We start from the raw sequence: 22,985 nt of genomic DNA, 5'->3' as shown, positions 1-22,985 counted from the left end.
AGCTATGGCCCATAATGGCGTATGGTGACATAGAATCAAGATATTTTCAGGGTTGTTTCAGTGTTGGCTGAAATCCAAAAATTGTTCAGGTTGAAGAATCTTACCATTTTTGTGAACTGCATATTCAGCAGTGGGGTGGTGCTGACAAGCATGAAGAGTCATTATCTAGGATTCAACCTGAGGATAAGCAGATCCTGGCATGGCTAAGGTACACCACTCTGCACTTAGAATTGCAGCACTTTAGAGTCCTGGCCTCCAAACCACCAAGGGTCATGAGGTGATAATCTGATCTTCTGTTACAGATGGGTAATGTTCCGGATGCCCTGACAATCTTCAAGCAGCTGGAAGCAGAGTCTGAGAAGGGAGACAACACTACCAGCTGCAGGAACTCTGTCAACAGGTAATGTAGGAGGAGGGTTCAAGAGAGAAACATAAGGACATTTCCCCCATCTCCTTGCAAAAGTTGCTGTTTCATAAAGATTTATTTGATTGCATTGAAAAAGTGCTGGAAACGGGCTCAACCTTTCATCCAATACAAAATGACCCAAGCTGCAAATGACATCATTATAAATTATGTGTGCAATGATATGTGAAAAATATTGAATCTCTCCCTTCATGTTTGTCTTGGGGGCAAGAGTGGCCCAGTTGTCTAAGGCGCCGCAATTTGATGTGCAGAGTTGCATCCGTTAGGCAATCAATGATTGTTGGTTTCAATATAGGTACACCCCGATTATGCTTATGGGTTTGTCAGCTCCATACCCTGATGACGGGTTCCACTAAGGTGGTAAAAACCTGAGACCTGTATCACCTCGGGCTTCCCTTCCATGTCAAGCTGTGATATAACTGGAATCCTGCTAAATGCGGTGTTAAACCCAATTCACTCATGTTTGTCTTCAGGGGTTTGGCTTCCATGTGTCAGAACAACTTCTCGGAGGCGTATGGTCACTTTAAGTTAGCTGTGCAGTTGGAACCACTCAATACATGCGTAAGTTGTGACGCCATGTGTTACCATGGTGATGTCTGGTTACACTATTAACAAAGGTTGTTGTAGGAGAGCCTGTGACAACTAAAATATTACATCTCCAGTTAGACTGAAACTATGGTCCATGTAATGTAATGTATAGGTGGCAAGTCTCCAGTTACATTGTAACTATGGTCCATGTAATGTCATGTATAGGTGGCAAGTCTCCAGTTACACTGAAACTATGTTCCATGTAATGTAATGTATTAGGTGTCAAGTCTCCAGTTACAATGTAACTATGGTCCATGTAATGTAATGTATTAGGTGTCAAGTCTCCAGTTACAATGTAACTATGGTCCATGTAATGTAATGTATTAGGTGGCAAGTCTCCAGTTACACTGTAACTATGGTCCATGTAATGTAATGTAATGTATTAGGTGGCAAGTCTCCAGTTACACTGAAACTATGGTCCATGTAATGCAATATTTTAGCAGCAGTCTACATTCCATGTTATGTCATAATGCAATGTGGTCAAATCTAATTTACAAAGAGAGGCTTTTATACCAGCACAGAATTTTATTAATAACAAAACATGTCATATGAGAATCCCCTTTCCTGTCTAGGCTGTCAACAACATGGCGGTGTGCTCGCTGTACCTGGGCCGCCTCAAAGACGCCCTCAACACGCTGGAGTCCCTCGTCCACCGCGACCCTGCCAACAACCTCCACGAGGGCATCCTCTTCAACTTGTGCACTCTGTATGAGCTGGAGTCCTCACGTGCGCTGCACAAGAAACAGACCATGCTGGACCTGGTCAGTCGACACAAGGGTGACGGCTTCCCCATAGTGTGCCTCAAGATGACCTAGACACGCGTCATGTGATGCCAAGGTCTCTGTGGGACCTCGGGAGCAGAGCTAAGGTCAATATGATGTGACGGAATCTGGGTCTTACACACTTGACAATACTGGAATGGTTGTCATGTGTTGACCTTCACTTTGTCGTCGGAAGGGGAGGTAACTGAGGACCAAGCAAACCATCGAATGTTGAAGTCCTCCCGCCCCCCTACGGGAAGCTGCAATAAAAGGACAGTGATGATTATGAGGAATATATACATATGTATTTGAACTTCTTTTTGTAAAAAGCAAATATCATGAACATTGACTGCATATCTTTGCAGGGTTGGTGTCATGTCTGTACATCCACTATGTGTGATAAGTTTCTGACCTTGAATGTTTTGTCGAGAGTTTTGTCAGGGTTGTTGCTTTCAAGATCATCACCATCCCACTTCTCCAGACGAATGTCCCGCCCCAGAAACTGAAACATGAAACACATTGGTACTGCAGCTGTTGAACAACAGTGTCTAACAGCTCCATCATCATTTCAGACTCTGGGATTGTGGGGGTAGGCAACACACAGAGGATGTTTCCTACTGGGCTGTATGTCAGACAAATATTTCTCTAGAACCATCTTGTTACTGTATATCATGGTGATTATCTGAGGGGATGTGTGGACTGCTGTACATTCCTTAGTATTTATTTCCTTGTTAATGCAAACTGATTCACTGTATTATTAAAAATGTGAAGAAAAAATAAAATATAATGTCTAAGATATTTTTTGAGTAAGTATTTCTGTTTATGGAGGTGTGTTTATTGATGGCATGCGTTCAAGCATTAGGACGTTACCTCCGACCCCCGAGCCATTATCTCCTCAGATACCTCCAACTCCTCCAGCCTCTCCTCCATCTGCAACATCAACAACCAACAACATCCGCCACTGCAAGATAAACCACTTCAACATCAACAACTGCAACATCAACCACTGTAACATAACAACCAGCAACATCAACAACCAGCATCATGAACTAATATCAAACAAGATTAACTGGGGTCTGAGTGAAAGGGGTAATGCTGTGGAAGGTGGGTAGGGCATGGAAGAAATTGGTTGTGAGGTGGGTAGGGCGGGTGTGCAAGATTATTGGATGACATGTACCTGCTGCAGAAGGGCTTGATCACGTTGACGGATCACTTCACTCACACTACGGTGCACACTCTGAAGTAGCAGTCTGCAAAATATTCATGTTGGTCTATCAAACATGAGAGTATCCAAATTACGTAGATCAATGTCATGCCAATCACTTGATTATTTACAGACCACCATTATGCAGCTGGAATATTATGCAGCTGAGTTTGGTGTTAAACAACAAAGTGAGTGAGTGACTGAGTATGGTTTTTCGCTGCTTTTAGCAATATTCCAGCAACATCACGGCGGGGGACACCAGAAATGGGCTTCACACATTGTACCCATGTCGGGAATCGAAACCGGGTCTTCGGCGTGATGAGTGAACGCTTTAACCACTAGGCTACTCGACTGCCCCTAAACAACAAAGAAACATGGGAGACCTCCAGCTGTTCCAGCTTCATAAATATAAAACCAGGGTGTGATTGAATGCTGATGTCAGTGGAGATCCGTTCCAAATGGAATTAGTTCCAGTAGGAACAAAGATTCCCAATGTAACTCTATCGTGGGAACAATTTTCTATTCCAATTTCAGAGGTAGGCCTTTTCTAACATGGTATTTTGAGATTTGCACTCAATGCAATGACATATACCAAGCATTACAACTCCTGCTATGTATTCATCCTGTTATCAGTGAAGTACATGTAATTTTACAAAGCCATAACATGAGCCACTTGTTTTATATATTAACATAAATTGGGCAACTTTACATTCCTTTTGGGGAATTTTTTAATGACATTTGCTCTGCAGACTCGGGGCCAAATATCGGCCTCTGAGCAGGTCTAGATAAATCCCTGAAAGGTGTCCATTTAGCTTGTAAACCCCGTACATCCCACTATTCACACATGAAACTGAAATCAAGTTGTTTCAACATTGGATGCAAGATTGAAACAAGTCATTGTGTGTCACTTCTGATCACTGTTCATTCACTTTGGATCAGCCATGTTTGTTCATAAAATCTCTGTAATGATTCATATTTGTTCAAATAGATTTATATGACCATAATTACACTAACTTTAGACACACAGTTGGATTGTAAGCAATGGTTAGGAACAACAGGTAAATGAGTAAGGCAAAAAATCACATCACAACGCCAACATTTTTTGAACATTCAGGCACTGATTGACAAACATAGTGAGGGTTGTAGAGACAGCATCACAGAACTCACTTTGTTCGGAGGTAGCATGTGATCAACTTCATCCGCTTACACTCTTCTACCATGAGCTCACCCTGGTGGTTGTGGCTGTCATGTAGTGCCCCCTGTTGGCAGATCTGTGCAAGCTGCAGCCAGAAGTGAGTGTAGTGTGGCTGTTGACCAATCAGGAAGTGGAGACAACTCTCAGCTTCCTGCCAGTTATGTGTTGCTATGGCAACCTCAGACTTAAGAATGTAACTCTGCTTCTTTTGATCAATATTCTGAGCTGTTTCCACCTACAAAAGAACATGGTGCAATCAGGAGAACTCACAGATCAGTCCATGCAACATGAGTATGTCTCAATAGCAGGGAGTTATTGGCACTTCAAAGTGAGGTGAGGTGAAATGGGGTTTAACGTTGCATCAAAGATAATTGAACTTATAAAGCGACATGCATCCACATTTGTGTGTTTGTGTGGCTGCTTGTACTAGTCCGGACTGATGCCGATTTATAGTGCTAGCTCAATGATACCATGCCACAGTTTAACATATACCCCACTCAGACACAGAATACGGACTCCGAACCGACCAGTCCTTGTTTTAGCCCCTTAATGCCGAGCGCCAGACAGGATAACAACAAGTACCATCTTTTAACGTCTCTTGGAATGAAGCGGCCAGGAATCGAACCCCGGGCCTTCTGCTCCCCAGGCGGATGCACTACTACTAGGCCACGGAGGCGGGAGTTTATGGCCCTTCAAAGTGAATGGTCCAACCTTAAGGCTGATTTAAGGCACAGTAATATATTTCCGCTATATCACAGTGGTCTGAGTCAGACAACCAGAGGTTGATATCATGAGCAACAATTCACTCAGTCCAGCACAATGACACACACAGTAACCACCTGATCTTCAATAGCTTGCCTTTAAGACAGGCATTTCCTCCCAAGCATCCCCACATGTGACATGACCTACAACATTATGTCATGATGCCTGAACAGAATAGCCAACCAACTAAAATGTGTCTTTACTATGGCTACAACTTGCCTTGGGCCTCAAAAGGAACTGCCAATAATATTATTTGATAACCGTTTAAAATATGACATCAGCTTCCTTAACTGCCTTTCAGTCACCACCAAACCATTACTATAGGACATGTCTTTCATTGACAGAAACCCGTGAAGATCCGTCTTAGAAGTGATCTTCAGCAACCTCCCTTGAGGCAACTAACGGGATCAGGTTGTCAGACTCAGTGACTCAGTTGATGAATGTCAGCGTATCCAATATCTCGATGCTCATGATGTCAATCACTGGATTGTCTGGTCAAGACTCGATTATTTACCGACCATATTGCTCAGTGCGGCGTCAAACAACAAATAAACAAAACACTGACAGTACATCACTGCACAACAAAAAGACCAGAAGAACATTTACAGTCTTCAGTTTGACAATATTCAAGGTTGGTAAAAAAAGATATGGAGGTATGAATGTCTAAATCGATATAAAATGTCCCCCACTGCACATCCCTGCTGAAGATCTGAGATACCACTAGGGCTGGGACGAGTCCAAATTTACTACCTGGGTACCCGACCCAACCTGGGTACCCCCTGTAGGTCTCAAGAGTTGGGTACAAAATGTCTACTTGGGAATTGTTTTACTGGAGCCCTGTCAAAGAGTATTTAGATACACATATAAAACAATCTGGTCATGCATACATTGATGTTGACTGATGTGTTATATATATATTCAAACACATAAAAGTCAGAAGAAATCATGACTTGTCGTGTAACATGGAGCTATAGAGATTTTTTGTCACTTTTTCACGTGACTAATCATGGGTACGGTAATTACAGAGGGTACCTGGGTCCGACTCAGTACCCACCCAACCCGAGTCCCCAAATCACCTGTCCCAACCCAACGTACCATACCCTCTGTCACACTAGCAACCCACCAAGTATTGTGCGGTGTCCGCTGCCTCCTGTACACGCCCCAGTCTCAGGTAGCATCTTGTCATGGACTGGTGGAGGTCTAGTCGGGTTGCCTGGGCGTGTCCGGGCAGTACCTCTGTCACAGAACAACCGGGAACATTAGACAGAACACAGGAAACCTGGCAACACGGAACACTGGACAGAACACAGGAAACCTGGCAACATGGAACATTTCAGGAAACCCGGTAACAGGAACATTGGACAAAACACAGGAAACCTTGAAACCAGAACATTAGACAGAACAGAGGTAACCTTGCAACCAGCACATAAATTATGTAAAATGGTTACACACTGCAACTGTCTGATTATCTTTTCATTCAGCCTTACAGCCTTTACAACGAATACACAGTACTCTGCTGAAAAACCCGAATGGGATAGCAGAAGCAACTGTCATGCCAGAATTATTTCAAATTTCTGTCCACAAAGGACTAATTTTACAGTTCCTACATTTTGAACACCATTGAAAGAAGCCCTGATTGATTTCATTTCAACATACTAGGTACAGTGGGGCAGTTGGGTAGCCTAGTGGTTAAAGTGTTTGCTCGTCATGCCGAAGACCCGGGTTCGATTCCCGACATCTGTACAATGTGTGTAGGCCATTTCTGGTGTCCCCCGCCATGATATTTGCTGGAATATTGCTAAAAACGGTGTAAAACCATACTCACTCACTCACTCACTAGGTACAGTGATATGTGTGCAAGTTTAATGTACTCTGTCCAAGGGGACAGCTGTGCCACAAGATATCCTATCCTCAGTATTATCACATCCTGGCATCAATTTAATTGGGTGACTTCTCTCATGCATCTCTGTGTGGCCAGACCCTAGCTCTCTCACAGTTACATCTCTTACTGAAGGACTTTGAATACATCTCAGCTGCTGATGCAAAGTTGCCATGGCGATAGTGAAGGTCTCCACTGAACTTCAGCAACTGAGAGTTTGTCTCGGACACACTGTCATCTGTCAGGTTCAGTTCGGACTCGAACCACTGAAACATGAAACATGTGGGTATGTTTAAAATGGATTTTGAAGTTTATTTCTATATTTTATGACATTATTAATTTAGGATTATCAATGCATAATGTTTTCTTCATAAGCCTGATATGGTTTCTATGGAAGATGTTGTGTGGACCTTGGATAAAATAGGTCCCAAGCATCCCATTGCCACAATATCAGTAAAATCAGATCTTTTACTCCACAACAATACGACACCTTCACAGTCAGGGAGTTCCGAATGCAAAAACTTAAAACAGCACTAACACATTGTTGTGGATATTTTATACATCCTGTCATTTCTGATTGGCATGGCAGAAGGGTGTACTATCAAAGGGATATTTCAGTTCAGGAGGGTTTTGTCTAACATCCAAATTTCTGAACTGAGGTGGTAAAAAATGAAGCTGAATTATTTCAGTAAACTAACATCTGATTGGCTCAAGAACTCATGTATCCTTCCTTCAGATTGGGTGGTCAAAGTTCACTCAGGGTTCACTTGAAGTGACTTTCTATGGAGGAGTCATCAGATCTTGATGCAGTAAGGTGTCTTATTAGTAAAAGATCTGCCCTTAATGAGATTGTCAAGAAATATCATATCAGCCTGGAATTAACTGAATGTGGAGCAGGCAAACTGGTGACTGAAGACATACACGGGGTTCAATGATACAATCCTCTTTCACCCGACTAGAGTGTCAGGGACACATTCTTAACCAGGTCCCCACTGTGTATCTAATATTGATGGTTTCAGAGTTATTTGGAGTATTCCTCATGTCATGTACTTGAGACTTTCCACAAAGTTGGTTTGCCAAACAAGGAAACAAATACTTGACCCCTTCTCTTCCACACAGTTGTCGAGGTACTGACCAGTGGCGAGCACACTTTGGCGTTGAACGATGTGAGGGTCGGGATGTTACTCCGATCTCGTGTCTGCCCCATGTCCTCATCTTCTAGTGCAAGACCTAGCTCCATGGCTTCCTGCTAGCGATCTCCTTCTCTGTCACAGTTCCTCAGTCTCTGAAACAAGACATCTCAGGTCCACCACATATTTTGCAGCAAATACAGGGATATTCTAACATTTCAGAATATTAAGCTGTATTATATTTTGCCGACAGACCCCCCCACCCCATTTCATACAATACATGTGACAATTTTGCATGACCTTTATATCTTTTCAACAACCTCACACTGAAGTGTCTTCAGCATGTTCGGTTGATTAATTACAATACCACTGTCTTGTACTACTGTAATGGCTATTGCATGTAGCTCGCTGACCCGATCTGCAGAAGCCATGACCCAAGAGAAAAAACGTCTTCTTGATGAGGTCATAAAAAGATGATGAGTGAAAGGGCTCGAAGGGAGTCGCAAAGAGTAACGGTGAAACTAGGTTCAGATCCAAAGCCAAAGGTCTGAACTTGGCCTTCTGATCTTGCAGTCAAAACGAGTGCAGCAAAGCTTGTAATTCTGGAATCTTCGTCATGCAATCATCCGGAAAGGCTAAGACAAATAATGGCTACCAGGTAGGGCGAGATGGATGAGCCCTTAAGGTGACATTTGCGTTGTAGGAAGAGAAAATATTCATCCGGGAATTGCGGGAAGCAGAGGTGGGATCCTGTCCTCTGTCCTTACAAAAGGCCTCAAAGGGTCACCACTTGTCATAGTAAAGCCCCTGATGAGCAGCCCTTGGAACCTGCAGATACACCAAGCAGATGGGGTAACCTGCTGTAGGGTGGAGCAGCAGGTTTGGCCAAACTGGAAGTTCAAGAGGACACAAACCAACTTCTCTTCAGCCACCAAGGCACTACCAAAATCAGAACTTGGCTCCGAGTGTCCCTGATCTTTAGTAGAACCTTGGGAAGGAGGACAAGTGGCAGAAAAGTTTATGCTTTTAGTCCTTCGCTTGTGGGTCCGGAACTGGTGAAGATATAGGTCTGCAATTGGAAGTTCTGACTGGTGGCAAACAAGTCGATGTGGTCGATCTGTTTGCAGATCATGGCTCCACTTGGGATGTAACTTCCATTCTGTGGGAGCCACAATGTCCAGTCTAGACAGGGCATCCGTTTCAGCACCCAAAAATGTGTTGGACAAGAAAGTGCAGGTCGAGATACTCTAACAGCCAAAAGAAGCAGAACATCATCAGTGAGGAGGAGTGTAAGGTCCCCTGATTGCAAGAAACCACATTACGTTGTCCATGGCTGATTGTTAACTTGGTTTGTCAGAAGATGGCCTGCCAATGCGCCACAGCCAGAATTAGAGCTTCCAATTCCAGATTGTTGCTGTGGCAGTGACACTGTTCTCCTGACCATAGCCCTGAGGTCATCTGTGCCTCCCGATGAGCTCCCCACCCTTGCATGGAAGCGTTGACAAACAATTGGAGAGTTAGTTTTAGAGCGGTCAATGAGATGACGCCTGAGACATTCAACTCCACTATCCACCAGCAGAGATAAGGTTGCAGGTGAGCCGGGAGGACGATGGAGACAGACTAATTCTGGCGCCTGATGAAGTGGGCAAGGAACTGTTGGATCGGGGGCAACTGGAGACGTGCCCTAGATGTCAGGTCTGTGCCATAGTGAGTAAGCTCAACAGCACTTGCCACTGGCGGAGTGTCGGATTATTGAAGAACTGCCTGTCCCTGAGACATTTAAGGAGGTGCCGGTCAGTCAGAAACAGACCTCCAATAAATTGGACATGGAAGGACAGAGATTGGGATCGGACTTGGACTTGTTGATAATACACACCAGGTGATGGAAAAGGCATCAGATTACTGGCTTGGTGATCTGTGTAAATAGCCATGGGGCTGTGGAAATGCCAAATGGGAGGACCACCACTGGTAATGGATATCATAGAAGATGAACCTGATGAACCGCCTGTTACTTGGATAGGCACATGAAGATATGGTGGACATTCCAGGTAGCATTGGCTGAATACGACAAGATTGTGAATCATGCAAAGTTTGTCCGAATCCTCCTTGGGGACCAGAAAAATGGGGGAGTAAAATCCCAAACGTCGGGCCGGGTCATGAACAATCTTGATGGCCACCTTGTGGAGCAGAATATTTATATTGTCACATAGGAGCTGGTGTTGATTGGGGTTGTAGGCTTTTGCCATGGGTGTGGACATCAAAGGAGGGTTGTTTAGTTGAGAGAGACAGTATCCCTAGCAGAAGACATTGGTCAGTTAGGATCCACAACAGATGCTGGAAGGAGCGGATGTGGTGCCAGCTGGTAAGCTAGGGATAGCTCCTTAACCTAGGGTGCCTGTGGTGGCTGGTGCCATGTAGTGGCTGAAGTGCTCTGGCGCTAACAATTCCAGGAGGTCGTCTCGGAAAGTGGAGAGGTGACAGACATGCAGATCGATGTAGTTGTCGATGGCTGGAGAAAGACATTCTCCTGTTGAGTCCTCAATGTCTGAAAAGACGCGACCATCTGGTCCAGCGACAGCATGTGATGAATCAAAGGTGAAGTCGCATCCAAAGTTGCTGTGGTGGGAGGTTGTAACTCAGCCGTAGTAGTTAGTATATCAGAGATAGCCATGGTGGATGGAGTCTTAGTAGAGTCGGTCATCTTTGGGTGTCTTCAAGCCTGGCGTTTCTTGGCAGCTCTCAAGAAAAGAGAGAAGTTTACGTCGAGAGAGGACGGCAAAAGCAGGGGTTCGGGCAATCCAAACACAGAGGGTGAGGATCCCTGCCATGACAATTAATATAACATGGCATACATCAGTAATTTAAGCAAAGTCATATTCACAAATCATGCAAGCAGACAACAGGAAAAGATTTATAACTCAAAAACTCATCAGTTTTCAGAATGAAATTTCAGATGAATGAATTTCCAATAGGGCATGAGAAATTTAAAATGGCGGGTTGGAACAAAAATATGCCTGTAATTACTGTGAGTGAGATCCACAAACAATCGTGAATTTATTACAAATAACAAATGGGTAAGACCAAAAGGCACACACCATAAACAACACAACAATATCAAGTGAAACCAATGGTAGTAATAACATGCAAAAAATGCTGAAATTCCGTAGAGGCTTATAATCACAAACACGTCTAGTTGTTTTGAGTGACAAAGCAGCAATGTGCTCTTGTGTGACTTCACCACTTCCGGGTCACATGGCAGCTATTTGAGGGTATTACCACACAACTGGTTTGCAGCTAGACCGCTCACCGCTTTATCTTTTTGTCAAAAACCATCAGTAAATGCATTCAGGAGTAATGCAGGGTAAGTTGAAACTATATATAATGTGGTAAGTATATCCAGGCTGGCAGAGGTCTATTCTGTAAGTGGTGGGTGGAGTGGACAGCTGTATTATTATTTTGTTTCGATAGAATTAGCAGGATTCTTTTTAACTACTGTTATAAATAAATATTCGGGAAGGTTTATGAAAGTCGAGAAGGACAATTTGTGAGTGGAGTATAGGATTACCCATAGATCCAAGCTGAGGAGATAAATTAGCGCTTCTAAGACGGAAAGCCATCTTCTTTTCACCATCTTCAGGAACTTTTCATGGACAAGTGCATCTTGCATGCAATACAACATTAATGCAAAACCTTTCAAATAGAAATAGAAAATAAGCTAGAAACACCACTGTTACCATACAACTTGCAGGAAATAATCAGAAGCTATAAAGGATGTAGAAGATCTTCGATATAAAGTAAACTAAACACTAGACTTTACCCCTATAAAACAAAATGGGAAGATGATTTGATATGTGCAACAAACAGTTTGGAATGGGAAGCTATAAACATAATTTCCATATTCTATCTTAGATACAATCCTGCCAACTAAATCACTACTTTTCCAGATGTCATATGCAGACAATGATATGAATTCTATCTGTAACTCGTAGTTTGAAAGCCTTACTCAGTTCTCTTATGAATGCAAAACGACACATCATATAAGGAAACAATTGAACTGGATACGAAAAATGTGTTGTTTGGATATTCTGAAAAACGAATTGATGTTCACTATCTTCTGTTGTCAACCATTTTCTCTTCAAACTAAGACCATTTACAGATAGTTCTAGGCGAGAATTGTTACAAAGGGAAAGTATTAATGCAAATCATATTGTTAAATTCATTGCTTTTTCTGTTATACTTTATACAAAGGTAATTGTTAAGCTTCTTCTGTTGTAAACACTAACCAATGAAAGCAACCATTGTATAGATCTATATTGACTCATCTCCAGTGTGTCTTACAAAGACTACACCAGTGACATTTTGTCTCTTTTGTCTATTATACTGACTTTGGTATGAACTTTGCCTTATTATTAGCCCATTGTACATTGTGATCTTATATCATTGTATATGTTTATGCATACCTAGAATAAAATACCAATAAAAAAATAGAATAAAAATACTTAGGGCTTCTGAATGAGCAATTGAGTTTTTTATCAAGGGTTTCTGTTATAATTGGGTTATTACATTTTACATTGGGTAACCAATATTTTTTCACTCACCTATTCATCACTCTATTGGGTTTTCCCAAAATTAGTGAACATTTTAAGATTAAAAAGAATATATAAAAATGTTTTAGATGTACAGAAATGTTCTAAATAGATAGGCCTGACTCGGAAAATAAATTAGCTCGTAATTGTGTTTTGGAAATTATCTACTTACTACGCATGCTGAAAAAGGTTCCTTGTTTTTATATATTTGAGTTTTTCATTTGATGCATACGTTTCTGTATGCTGCAAGTTAATTGAAAGTAATTGGGTTTATATTTTAATTTCGGGGGGGGGGGGGGGGGGGGGGGGGGGTGTCACGCAAATATGCTCTTTATCTGTAGCTCTGCACAATGTCTTTATTCGTAGTTTTTTCATTATTCACGTTAACACTGTAAAACTTCTCATTCACTTATGAAAGACAATTTTCTCTTACAAACAAGCCATACATCTGAGTATTTACAATGTCTGTGTGATGCTAAAGCCCCCGTTATAGCGCGAGTAATAGCGACAAACACGTCCGTCCGAAAACGTATGGCATCCGAAAACCTGTGATCTCACGATATATTTTGTATCTACGATTCCGTCATAACGAAATATTAACGCACGTGTGTCACTGTGTACATTTCGACAGATACCATATAGCGCCCGGTATCAATACATGCATGGTCACCCCGTGACGTACACATTGCAACAGTATTCATGAAAGTGCAAAAACCTTTCTAACCATTCGTTTTAGCGTTCTTTTTTGGCGATCATTTTGTTCCAAAGGGCAATAACTTCCCCTTTTTAATGATATAAGCGACGGTCCAACCGGTTCCCTGATCAATGAGCGCTGCGTCATCTAGTGACATGTAGAGAAGGAACCAAGCTAAAGGCCCCTTTTACGCAGGGCTGCGACCTTTGTGCCACCTTTGAGCGATCAAAAACTGGCCAGGACGCTCATTGGTTGCTTAAACCAAGAAAATCATGTTTCTATGTCACTGCTCCAGCAGTTGTTCAGCAGTAACTGCTCGAGTTGTTCAGCGTCTGCAACCAAAATGAAACACTGCAGGTACAAACCCTCTATTTATAGGAAGGCTGAGGAGGCACTACAGGTAGCTCAAAGGAGGCAGAAAAGAAGCAGAAGTATTGTCATGGTATCTCATGGGTTGACGTGGTCGCCGAATGGAGGCACGGCGGTCGCCACAGTCATGTTCAATGCACGCTGTTGGTCGCCCAAAGGAGGCACAAGGGAAGCACCGCCCAGATTGACAGGAAAATATTTCAGCAGAACGCATCTATTACCTGGTGACCATGTGGCGACCACTGTGCCTTCATTCTGCAACAACGGCAATGCTTGTGCCTCCCTTCTGCCTCCTTTGAGCCACATTGGAGCAACCAACCTCCTCGGCGAACTTTGTGCGACTGTTTTGAAAACTTATTTATTGAATGAGTAAACATTATATGCTGTACCAGCATCTTGTTTTGTTCCATTTGTGAACTTCAGTTCACACCTTGATGTATCAGATTGCTGCTGATTTAAAAATTATACAATATATCGTGACATCGCAATACGACCTTGTGTACTGGAAAATATTGTGATACACTTTAAACATCAAATACCCATCCCTATGGTTTACAACTGAATATTTTTAACTAGCACATATTTTGTAGTGATTATTAGTTTAGAATATCAACATTTGTTGAGTCTTCAACTAAAAGACGAATTGTCACGACGGAAAACCCCCATCATAAACGGTATATTCAGCATCTTATAAAGTGTGTTTTGAGTAATCACAGGTGTTAATTCATTGATCCATAATTTCTTACAGAATTCTGATAATCATGCTCTTAACATAGTAGTAAACAACAAATTAAACTGACTATCCCACAAGATCTGTATGATATGTAAACAGATGAGAACCATTGTTATATCTTTTTGTTTTAGTATCATAATATTTATTATTATATTGACAAGTTGTTTCCATTACAACCCATACGTTTGTGGTGAAAAAGATATGGCAAGACAAAAACACCCGTGATGAAACCCTAGCTAGGAAAAATCCCTCACTAAAGCCATCTTGTATATTATTACGTGAACTCATATCCGAAGTCACAATTGTAATAACATTCAGCCACCATAAAGTCACTACAAAGGGTTAGACCTAGTCTGTCATACAGACCTTGAAACAAATATATCCAATACAGCCCATGTAAGTCTATAATGTTTGGCAAGTCTAGATTACTGCAGTATCAGGAAATGAAGAAAGTGTCCTCGCTCCTTCTATTTCATAAATATAATTTAACAACTTTTTATTCTGTAAAATATGTTCATTTCAGAGACCAGAGGTTAGTCTAGGTTACACCCTCCCTGGACTTAAAAAAACCCTCCCAAAGTTGACACTATTTTAACATCAGAAGTCACTAAAAATGAAATCTACTACGATCAGTAGCTATAACGAAAATTCAAACTACCTGGGACAGCTGGCCCCATATATACACTGATGAATCCAAGAATCGTATCAACAAACAGTGCTGTTTACGGGATCCATACCCACAGCTCCAAACCACAAGCACATTCGGTTCGCCTGCCTGATGGTCAGTCAGTATTCACTGCTGAATTGGAGGCAATTCATCTTGCACTCAAACTCATACCGGATCTACCGGAAGTAAAGCCCTAAAGGCAGTCATCCTGTCAGGCTTGCTAAGTGTACTTCATGCAATCAGCGACAGAAACTGAAACTCCAGGCCAAACATCGTCAGCAATATTCTATACGAATACACAAAACTATCGGTTAAACAGCTGTGACGGCACCCATCTCACATTGATATTCATGGAAATGAAAAAGCAGACTGGAATGTCAAGACCATGCTCAAGCCTGGGCTCGGTTGAGACACGAATTGCTGTTAGATCCGCTATCTGTCGTAGGTCTCCTAAAGCCAAGAGACGGAAGCTAATAGATTTGATGTCAACAAGAAATAGAAAAGCTTTGAAAGGTTTAGCCATTTTCATTAAAAGAAATTTAATGATATATAAATGGAAATTCGTTCATGTACGTTCATGATATAGATATAGTATCGTACATTTTGTCATTACTGCGTTCTGGGGTTACCTGGACCCTACTACTGTTGCCTTCTTTATTGTCCCATGTCATAGTCAAGGTAAGCCATGACTTTCCAAATCACTTTGTCAGAATCGGGTCATCTTAGTCAAGTAATGATTTGCCCTTCGACTCCATCAGCATACATGTGCTGGCCCTTGCTCTCATTGATCAACACAGCACGTGGGTTATACTCACATACGTTTAATAACGCTGCAGCCCGTCTTCCAAAGACTTCTTCTAAACAAGACAGATTAGACTCGTCACAGAATGGGAAAACGGACTGATGGCCATGGGTCTCAGTAACCCGCAAAGACCGCACGCATCAGCTAGAGCTATACGTATCGTTTTAAGGTGATCTAGCCTTGACCTTTCTTTGTGATAATATCTCTATTTGATTCGTTAAAAGTTCGATCTGACCATGGTTGTAATCGGAAGACAACCACAGTCTACGTGGCAGATTTAGCATCACTTTATTGATTTTGTGACTCACTCCGGATTCTACAAATGAAAAAGTATCTTGACTCTCTGCTGATTCATGAATTAATCGACGATAATGTGGAACCAATCCAATGACAGATGTGAGATGTCCGGAAACACTCCGATGATAAATGCAGTCTCATTAAAATCAGATCTTAGTTCTCGCTACCGCTAAACAAAGATCTGAGGACATCCCATTAGGGCTCACGTCGGTGTCTAGCCGGGAGAGCCACATTTCAGAAATGGCTATTGCCGGTAGAGCCACATTTTCAGCTGAGTGCATTTCACCTATTCTAGCGGGTAATTACTTAATCCGATTACCGATACCTTTATATGAGTGTCCCACATTTAAGTTACTAAGCGTGGTGTTCTTTAGAGATACCTTTAAATGAGTGTCCCACATTTAAATTATTAAGCGTGGTGTTCTTTAGAGATACCTTTAAATGAGTGTCCCACATTAGTTGGACTTTGAACGTGCAGCTCACAATGCCGTGACTGATGTATTTCCTGGGACATTAGTTAGAGGGTGTTTCTTTCACTTCACCCAATGTATCTGGAGGAGGGTGCAGAAAGAAGATCTGGTGATGGACTATAAGGAAGATGAGGAGGTGAAGAAGCTGGTGAGAAGAGCTGCTGCCCTCCCTCTACTACCTCGTGACAAAGTGGATGATGTGTGGGTTTTGTCATTGCTGACTCTCCTGCTGGCCCTAAAGTGACTGCCTTCATGGACTACGTGACAACCAGTTGGGTTCAAGGAGGGGCCTTCATGCCAGAGATTTGGAACCATTTCGAAAACCAAGGTCACCGTACCAACAATCACCTTGAAGTGTGGCACAACAAGATAAAGAAACTTGCCAAGAAGTGCTACCCGAACATCTAGGAGGTAGTGAAGCTATTTCAGCGAGAGCAGTCACTCAAAGAGGTTGCAGCCCTGAGACTCTCTCACCAGTGGTCAGAACCTTCACGAAGAAAGAAGTACAAGGCAATCGATGCACGTATTGCGTCCCTCAAGATCCAGCTCCTGAACCAACACCTGAGTGAGATTGAATATGCTGACCACGTGGGCGACCTCCTTCATCTGCAGTAATGACATTAAATCCATTATGATATTCATATGCTATTCATATTCATCAATGTAAAGTTTTGATGAATATGTTATCCTTGTTGAATAAAAAAGGAGAAAACAAGACTTGTTTTGTTATATACGGTAACCTGTTAGAATCACAAAGCATGTTGTGACAGCATAGCCGCGAGAGCCACATTATACAATCACGCAACCATAACCATTGCCGCGAGAGCCACATCAATTTGGGCTATCTATTTTCGAAATGTGGCTTTGCCGGCCTGTAACCCTCACGTCAGACCGACCTTGCGCGAACTTTGACCGACCAATGGATTGACCAATCAGAAGGCAGCTTTCTCGTGCTTAAAGCCCCATCTGCGGTAGGAACTACCGCACTCTAGTGGGCGGAGCTTATACGAGTGATCTCACAGGTCAATAAGACGTCATGATAACACACACATTTCATTGGTTATTGCGTAAACGGGTGACGTCATGTAAACACCCACCCACGTGGGCCGTTTGACAACAAGGACGTAAGTTTTAATGGTAATAAATATCTATCAAACGATTCCAAGACTTTTCAACAAACGCGTAGGTCTTTGGTTTCAAAACCTACCTGCCATGTCGACTTCACATCTTCATAAAATGATACCGCGGAATGTCCACGATATATCCAACGCAGTCCAACACAGAAATTATAGACGTTCTTGTTCTGAGCTATTCTAGATCTCCCGACGACAACGAATTAATACGTTTGTCGTGATGAATATGAACAGTGTAATTGAACAAAAAAAACAACATAATATGTGTCACGGCACCAATCGTTATCCTGTGGTGTATGGTATATCTGCAGTTTATAAATAGCATTTCTCACATATACACGGTAATCGGTGATTTCAACAGTGTTTTTCTTCGTTGTGTTCGTCTTGCCTTCCATCTTGAATCTGGATGACAACGATCGTGTAAAAAACCCTGGTAATGTTCAAAAATATTTTCACGTGATCAAAGTAGTTTTTTTTGTCGTTTCCGTGACATTTTTTCATTGCCCAGTATAGCAATGTATTTTGGCAAAGTCACACTTGTCCGATGAAGCTCTTCGTGCCGAAGTAACTCGATCCGTGAAACTTGGCGGGTCCCAGTGACCCAGATCCCTCTTGATTTGCATGCCAAGTGTCATTTGCATAAGGCCATCCATATTTTTTGTATGTGTTTCTACCCTCAAGCCTAAACTAACCAGAGAGCGGCCGGACGAGATAAAATATATATTACTTGTCAAAAAATGTCTTTCAATAATTGTGTAAGTTATTTTATGACATTTAAAAAAAAAGTTTAAACACTTGGTACTAGAATCTAGTCTATGAATTTGTTTATTATGTAGATCGATTCGCTTTGCTTCGGAAGCGAATTTTTAATAAACAACGGAACAAAGATAAAGTTGATCTGGTTCTTTTATAAAGTTGAGCTAGTAGTATTTCTTTTAATAGATCGGTGCGCAATTTTCCACAGCGGCAGCAAAATTAAGACACGAAAACATTATATTATTTCACGTCGCAATGGAAATAAGAATATTAAAATACGGACAGCCTCACAGACTTCGAAACGATGTTCAAATAAATATTTGTTCACATTAATTCTGTCATGTGCGAGAAAATGGATTTCAACATTATTTTCATCAAGCTTATTCAGGTCGCTGGCTGCACAGATCATCCTCTCTTGTAAACTACTTCGGCATTAACACATGTTTTGTCGCGAAGCTCAAAGCAACGATGTTTCTCTCAGATACATTTTTTTCTCCATCCATGACGAGCATCTGTCATAATGTGCCTCAACAACCTTCTTGGTCAGTTGAATTCAACAATGTTATACACACGGCCTCATTCACGGCTTCTTCTAAAGTTTCCTTCCAAATACCCACCACGTGATCAGGGTTACGACCTTGGGATGAATTAATAAATTAATTTGCACTTTTAGAAAAGATTTTTTTTCGTGAATATTATTATTCAAAAATATCCTGTACATGGTACTTTGGGATTGCACTGCGGATTTCTTTTATTACTCTATAGAATTTTTTGTTTTCCCCTTTCTGACCTCGCGATCTCCTAGCAACCACGCCCCATGAGTGCATCGAGTTGCAGCTTACAACTGACAAGAACTTTGCAATTTCGCTTGTCTTCAATATGAGCAACAAAACATTTTCATGTAAATCCTAATTTGACGAAGAGTTGTTCGAGATAATCAGGGAGCCTTTGGTCATTTCGATTGCGACATTGGTGACTTTATCGTGGAGAAAGTTCCAATTCAAGATGACTTGATTCCGATTCACAACTCGAATCGACAAGATGGCGCCTCTCTTCCCGCCCTTGCAAGTGCAACAGAAACTTTGACAAATTCAGTGCCGATTCTTGGGAGTAGTGAATCAGTGTCACAGCGAGATTTCATTGTGGAACCAGATGAAGCCGAATATGTATGTTCACACTTCTTTTGTCAACCATGCGTGACACGGCACAGACAATCGCAGTTAGGGAATGGTGCGGCCACCATGTTGCAGAAATTCGTCGATTCGAACACATTGTTTCTGGACTGAGCTAAATAAACGAAGTGTTTGGAGAGATCGTAGATACTTTGACTTGAAGAAACGGAATTATACGTTGCAGCAAATGACGGATTGGTGTGGACAAAACGGGAAAGGGATCCCAGATTGTATTTTAAAACTTGTGCGCTAAGTGTATCCAAATACCCCGAACAAAAAATACATGGGACAGGTGTGGATCTAATGATCAAACTCAGTTTTGTGTGTGAAAATTCTGTGAAAGAATAGGAAGTTCATAATTAGAGTTGTCTTGGAATATGTGTATTGGAGTTTTCGTCTATCGTAAGTACAATATTATCCGGATACGCCTCCTGCAGGCCAAAACATCTAGAATATTCAGTTACTTATTTACCAGTTGCTTATGTGCATTGTTATGTTGATACACGTAACATATTCATCTATTGTAGTCAAGCTGAGAAATATTGGCGCAACTTCTGGTGCTTCAAATTAGGCCCCTTATATACACTAGTTGAAAAATCTCTGTAATAATTTACGTTTTATGAATATAAACTGATTATTGTGTGGCACAAATCTAACTGTTTAATGCAAATGACCAAAACTAAACAAATATCTGTAATTTTCGGAATGAACTGAAAGAATCGCGTCGTCAACTATAACGAACTCAAAGGGACTACTAATTTTAGTTCGTTATAGGCCTAACCGTAATTCGTTATAAGCATACCCTGGTTTCTCCATTTTTCGACGGTGTAAGAGAATAATGTCATCGATTGCGGACTAATCAAAACCAAAACGTATCCTTTCATAATCCATTAATCAAGTGTTTAAAACAGCTTACTTTGATTTGTTTATATATATTTTCGATATTTCTCTCCGCCGGTGCAGCGATCGATAATGGCCGGCCTATATTTGTGTACACACAAGTGACGTCACCATTTTTCGACGACAACGTGTAATGCACGTAATGTATGGAAATATTTACTCACCATAAATCGGGAATGCCGACACTGAGTGTTTGTCTTCATATGAATACTTGTAGCCCTTCAAAATCAACTAAACTTTGCAAATAACAACGTATATACAGTCTGAACACCATCTAGGCTTTATTCCTCATGTGATGTTGGCTGACAGTGGGGACAAAAGAATTCGCCATGTCTTCGTACAAATCGTACATGCGTGCAGAACTTCAAGTGCACCCAATGTCCACATGTAGGTCTCGTGCACTGAGCCCAATTCACAAAAGTTACATTTGTGCATTGCCTAAGTTCATCCGGCGTGAATTTGTCACAAACACAACACGTTTCACCATCTCCACTGTCGTCACTGTCGGAGGATTGTGAATCTTCAGTTATCACTGGCACTTGTCTAGGTGTTCTAGCCTTTCTTTTCCCCTTTCCTTTCGATCCATTTCCTTTTCAGTTGTTATTTGATGACTGTTGATTGAAGTGGGCTTTATTTCCTTTTGTGCTTCCTGATGTTCAATAAGTTTGTTAGTAACCTCATCTTCAGTAATGGGCTTCCCTCCAACGATTTTACTCATGGTTTTTCTGACTTTGGCTGTCTGGACATTCTCTAGAACCTCACCCCCTCTCTTCCCTAAGAAATCACGGGCAAGTGACAAATCTCCTGCTACTTCACAGAGTGTCTGCTGCTTGAATGTCATGGCTGGTGCTACTGCCTCATCTGTCACAACGTCTTTGTTATATGGAAAGTTGCCAGATCGTCTGAATGAAGACAAGATGTTGTTGGGTGTTAATGTGCAGGCCAAAACTTTGCAGGCAATCTTGCAAACATCGTATCTGGTGATAGCTGGTGATAGCTTTGCCTCCCGATTCTCGCAGATGTCTGTGGCATGCAGCTGTCCATCCAGCTTCGACAGGTCCATAGCACCCAATGTCGAGCGGTTGCAGCAGGTGGCAACACAAATAGGACTATGTTGTGCTCTTTCGCCCATTGGATGAGACTGAGTCCCAGTGAAACATGGCTTCTGTGTCCATCATACAGTACAAGCAAAGGAGAATCAGCACTGTCACTTTTAGCATACTTCGCAAAGTGAGTCTTCATATAACTATTGAAGATATCAGTGTTGGACCATCCAGTCTCTGAAACAGTTCCATCAGCACCTGGTATAGCTCCTGCCATCAAATCTTCTCTCATCCGTTGGCCAGGAAAAATGAAGAATGGTGGGATCGAACTGCCAGTCGCACTCACGGCACAAATCAAAGTTACTGTTTTGGACTTTCCAGTGGTTACTGCCTGGGGTTTACACTTCGACGATGATACTATTTTAGGAGGTGTGATATCGGTCTGTAAACCTTTCTCATCAATGTTGAAGATGTCTTGAGGTCTGTCTTGGAAACTGTGCTTTTTCATAATCTTGTCTAGCTCGATAAAATAGCTATCAACTGACTGCCGAGTAGCACATCTAGCTCTGGCGTATTCCAGTTTCCTGGGCTTCTGCACGCGAATATCAGGCCAACGTGAAAGAAAATTATACAGCCAACGTAAACTGAGAGGCGTGATTCTGTCCCTGTGTCCTAGATGGTGAGCATAATCAGTTGCCAAATTGATTGTTTCATGTCTGGTATAGCCGTACCCAATCTCACTCATGACTTTAATGTGATCAACAAGCAGGGACTCCTCCTCTTGTGTGAACATAGTGGTTTTGCCAGATTTAACGACATCAATATGGATTCTGCCTCTCACACGATCTTTCAAGGTAGTAATAGGAACCCCCCACCGTACTGCAGCTTGCTGAACAGGGACATTCTCCTCCAAAACTGTCATATATGAGTTGTGTAAGTCTTCCTGTGTATAAGGACGACCTATATGACCCTCGAGCTGAAGGAAGTGGCTGCAAGTAATTAAACCCATTTATTGTACACAATATTTACTGTTTTTTGTTGCTATATCTTGCTATGTGACTCTTTTCAATTACAAAGAACACTGGTCGCGTAAAAGTAAATCTAACTGATGTAGGAAGTCAACAACGTACTGTTACGTTCAGTAAGGATGGCCCAGTCAAGATTCCGTACTTTTTTTAGCAGTTTGAGCGTGACGTCATTAGAAAGTGTGTATTTACTGAGGCCATTGACAAGTGCTAGCAGACGATTGACTTTGGTGGGATTTTGACCGACTGACTTGATGAAATCTGACATTAAAAGTGAAGACTTTTTGGGAATAAGTAATCCTGTCTTTATATGCAGTGTGGTGTGTATTTTTTGTTTAACTTACCTTACGAATCTCCATTATCGGCAAAATTTTGTTTGCGAGATGCGGGGGTCG

The 22,985-nt window shown here is 41.8% G+C and overlaps 2 protein-coding genes across 8 annotated transcripts in view; one reads left to right on the top strand and one right to left on the bottom strand.

Annotated features, from left to right (window-relative positions):
* Positions 1-2,567, top strand: part of LOC124111793 (trafficking protein particle complex subunit 12-like) — an 18,663-nt gene extending 16,096 nt beyond the window's left edge. For both annotated transcript variants that reach the window (XM_046471608.2, XM_046471607.2), the window contains exons 10-12: positions 303-400; positions 898-985; positions 1,585-2,567. In XM_046471608.2, coding sequence (XP_046327564.1) covers positions 303-400; positions 898-985; positions 1,585-1,827 — 429 coding nt within the window. In that variant the 3' untranslated portion in view covers positions 1,828-2,567. The remainder of the gene's footprint in view (positions 1-302; positions 401-897; positions 986-1,584) is intronic.
* LOC124111794 (uncharacterized protein C8orf76 homolog) lies at positions 1,523-22,985 on the bottom strand. Of its 6 annotated transcripts, none has more exons than XM_046471610.2 (9): positions 22,935-22,985; positions 7,949-8,098; positions 6,944-7,079; positions 6,058-6,170; positions 4,145-4,407; positions 2,951-3,023; positions 2,644-2,703; positions 2,186-2,275; positions 1,523-2,033 (listed from the first exon to the last, which is right to left on the bottom strand). In XM_046471610.2, exons 2-9 carry the CDS (start codon positions 8,051-8,053, stop codon positions 1,938-1,940), a joined length of 936 nt encoding a protein of 311 aa, XP_046327566.2. In that variant the 5' UTR covers positions 8,054-8,098; positions 22,935-22,985; the 3' UTR covers positions 1,523-1,937. The 6 variants fall into 6 exon arrangements, with proteins under 6 accessions (XP_046327566.2, XP_048255844.1, XP_046327565.2 ...); XM_048399887.1 differs by lacking the exon at positions 22,935-22,985 and adding an exon at positions 13,589-13,612; XM_046471609.2 differs by lacking the exon at positions 22,935-22,985 and adding an exon at positions 13,254-13,385.

Source organism: Haliotis rufescens, unplaced genomic scaffold (genome assembly GCF_023055435.1).
Source record: "Haliotis rufescens isolate VD_foot unplaced genomic scaffold, xgHalRufe1.0.p SCAF_2, whole genome shotgun sequence".
In the NCBI taxonomy this organism is placed as follows: Eukaryota; Metazoa; Mollusca; class Gastropoda; order Lepetellida; family Haliotidae; genus Haliotis; species Haliotis rufescens.
This window is presented reverse-complemented; position numbering and strand designations above follow the sequence as displayed.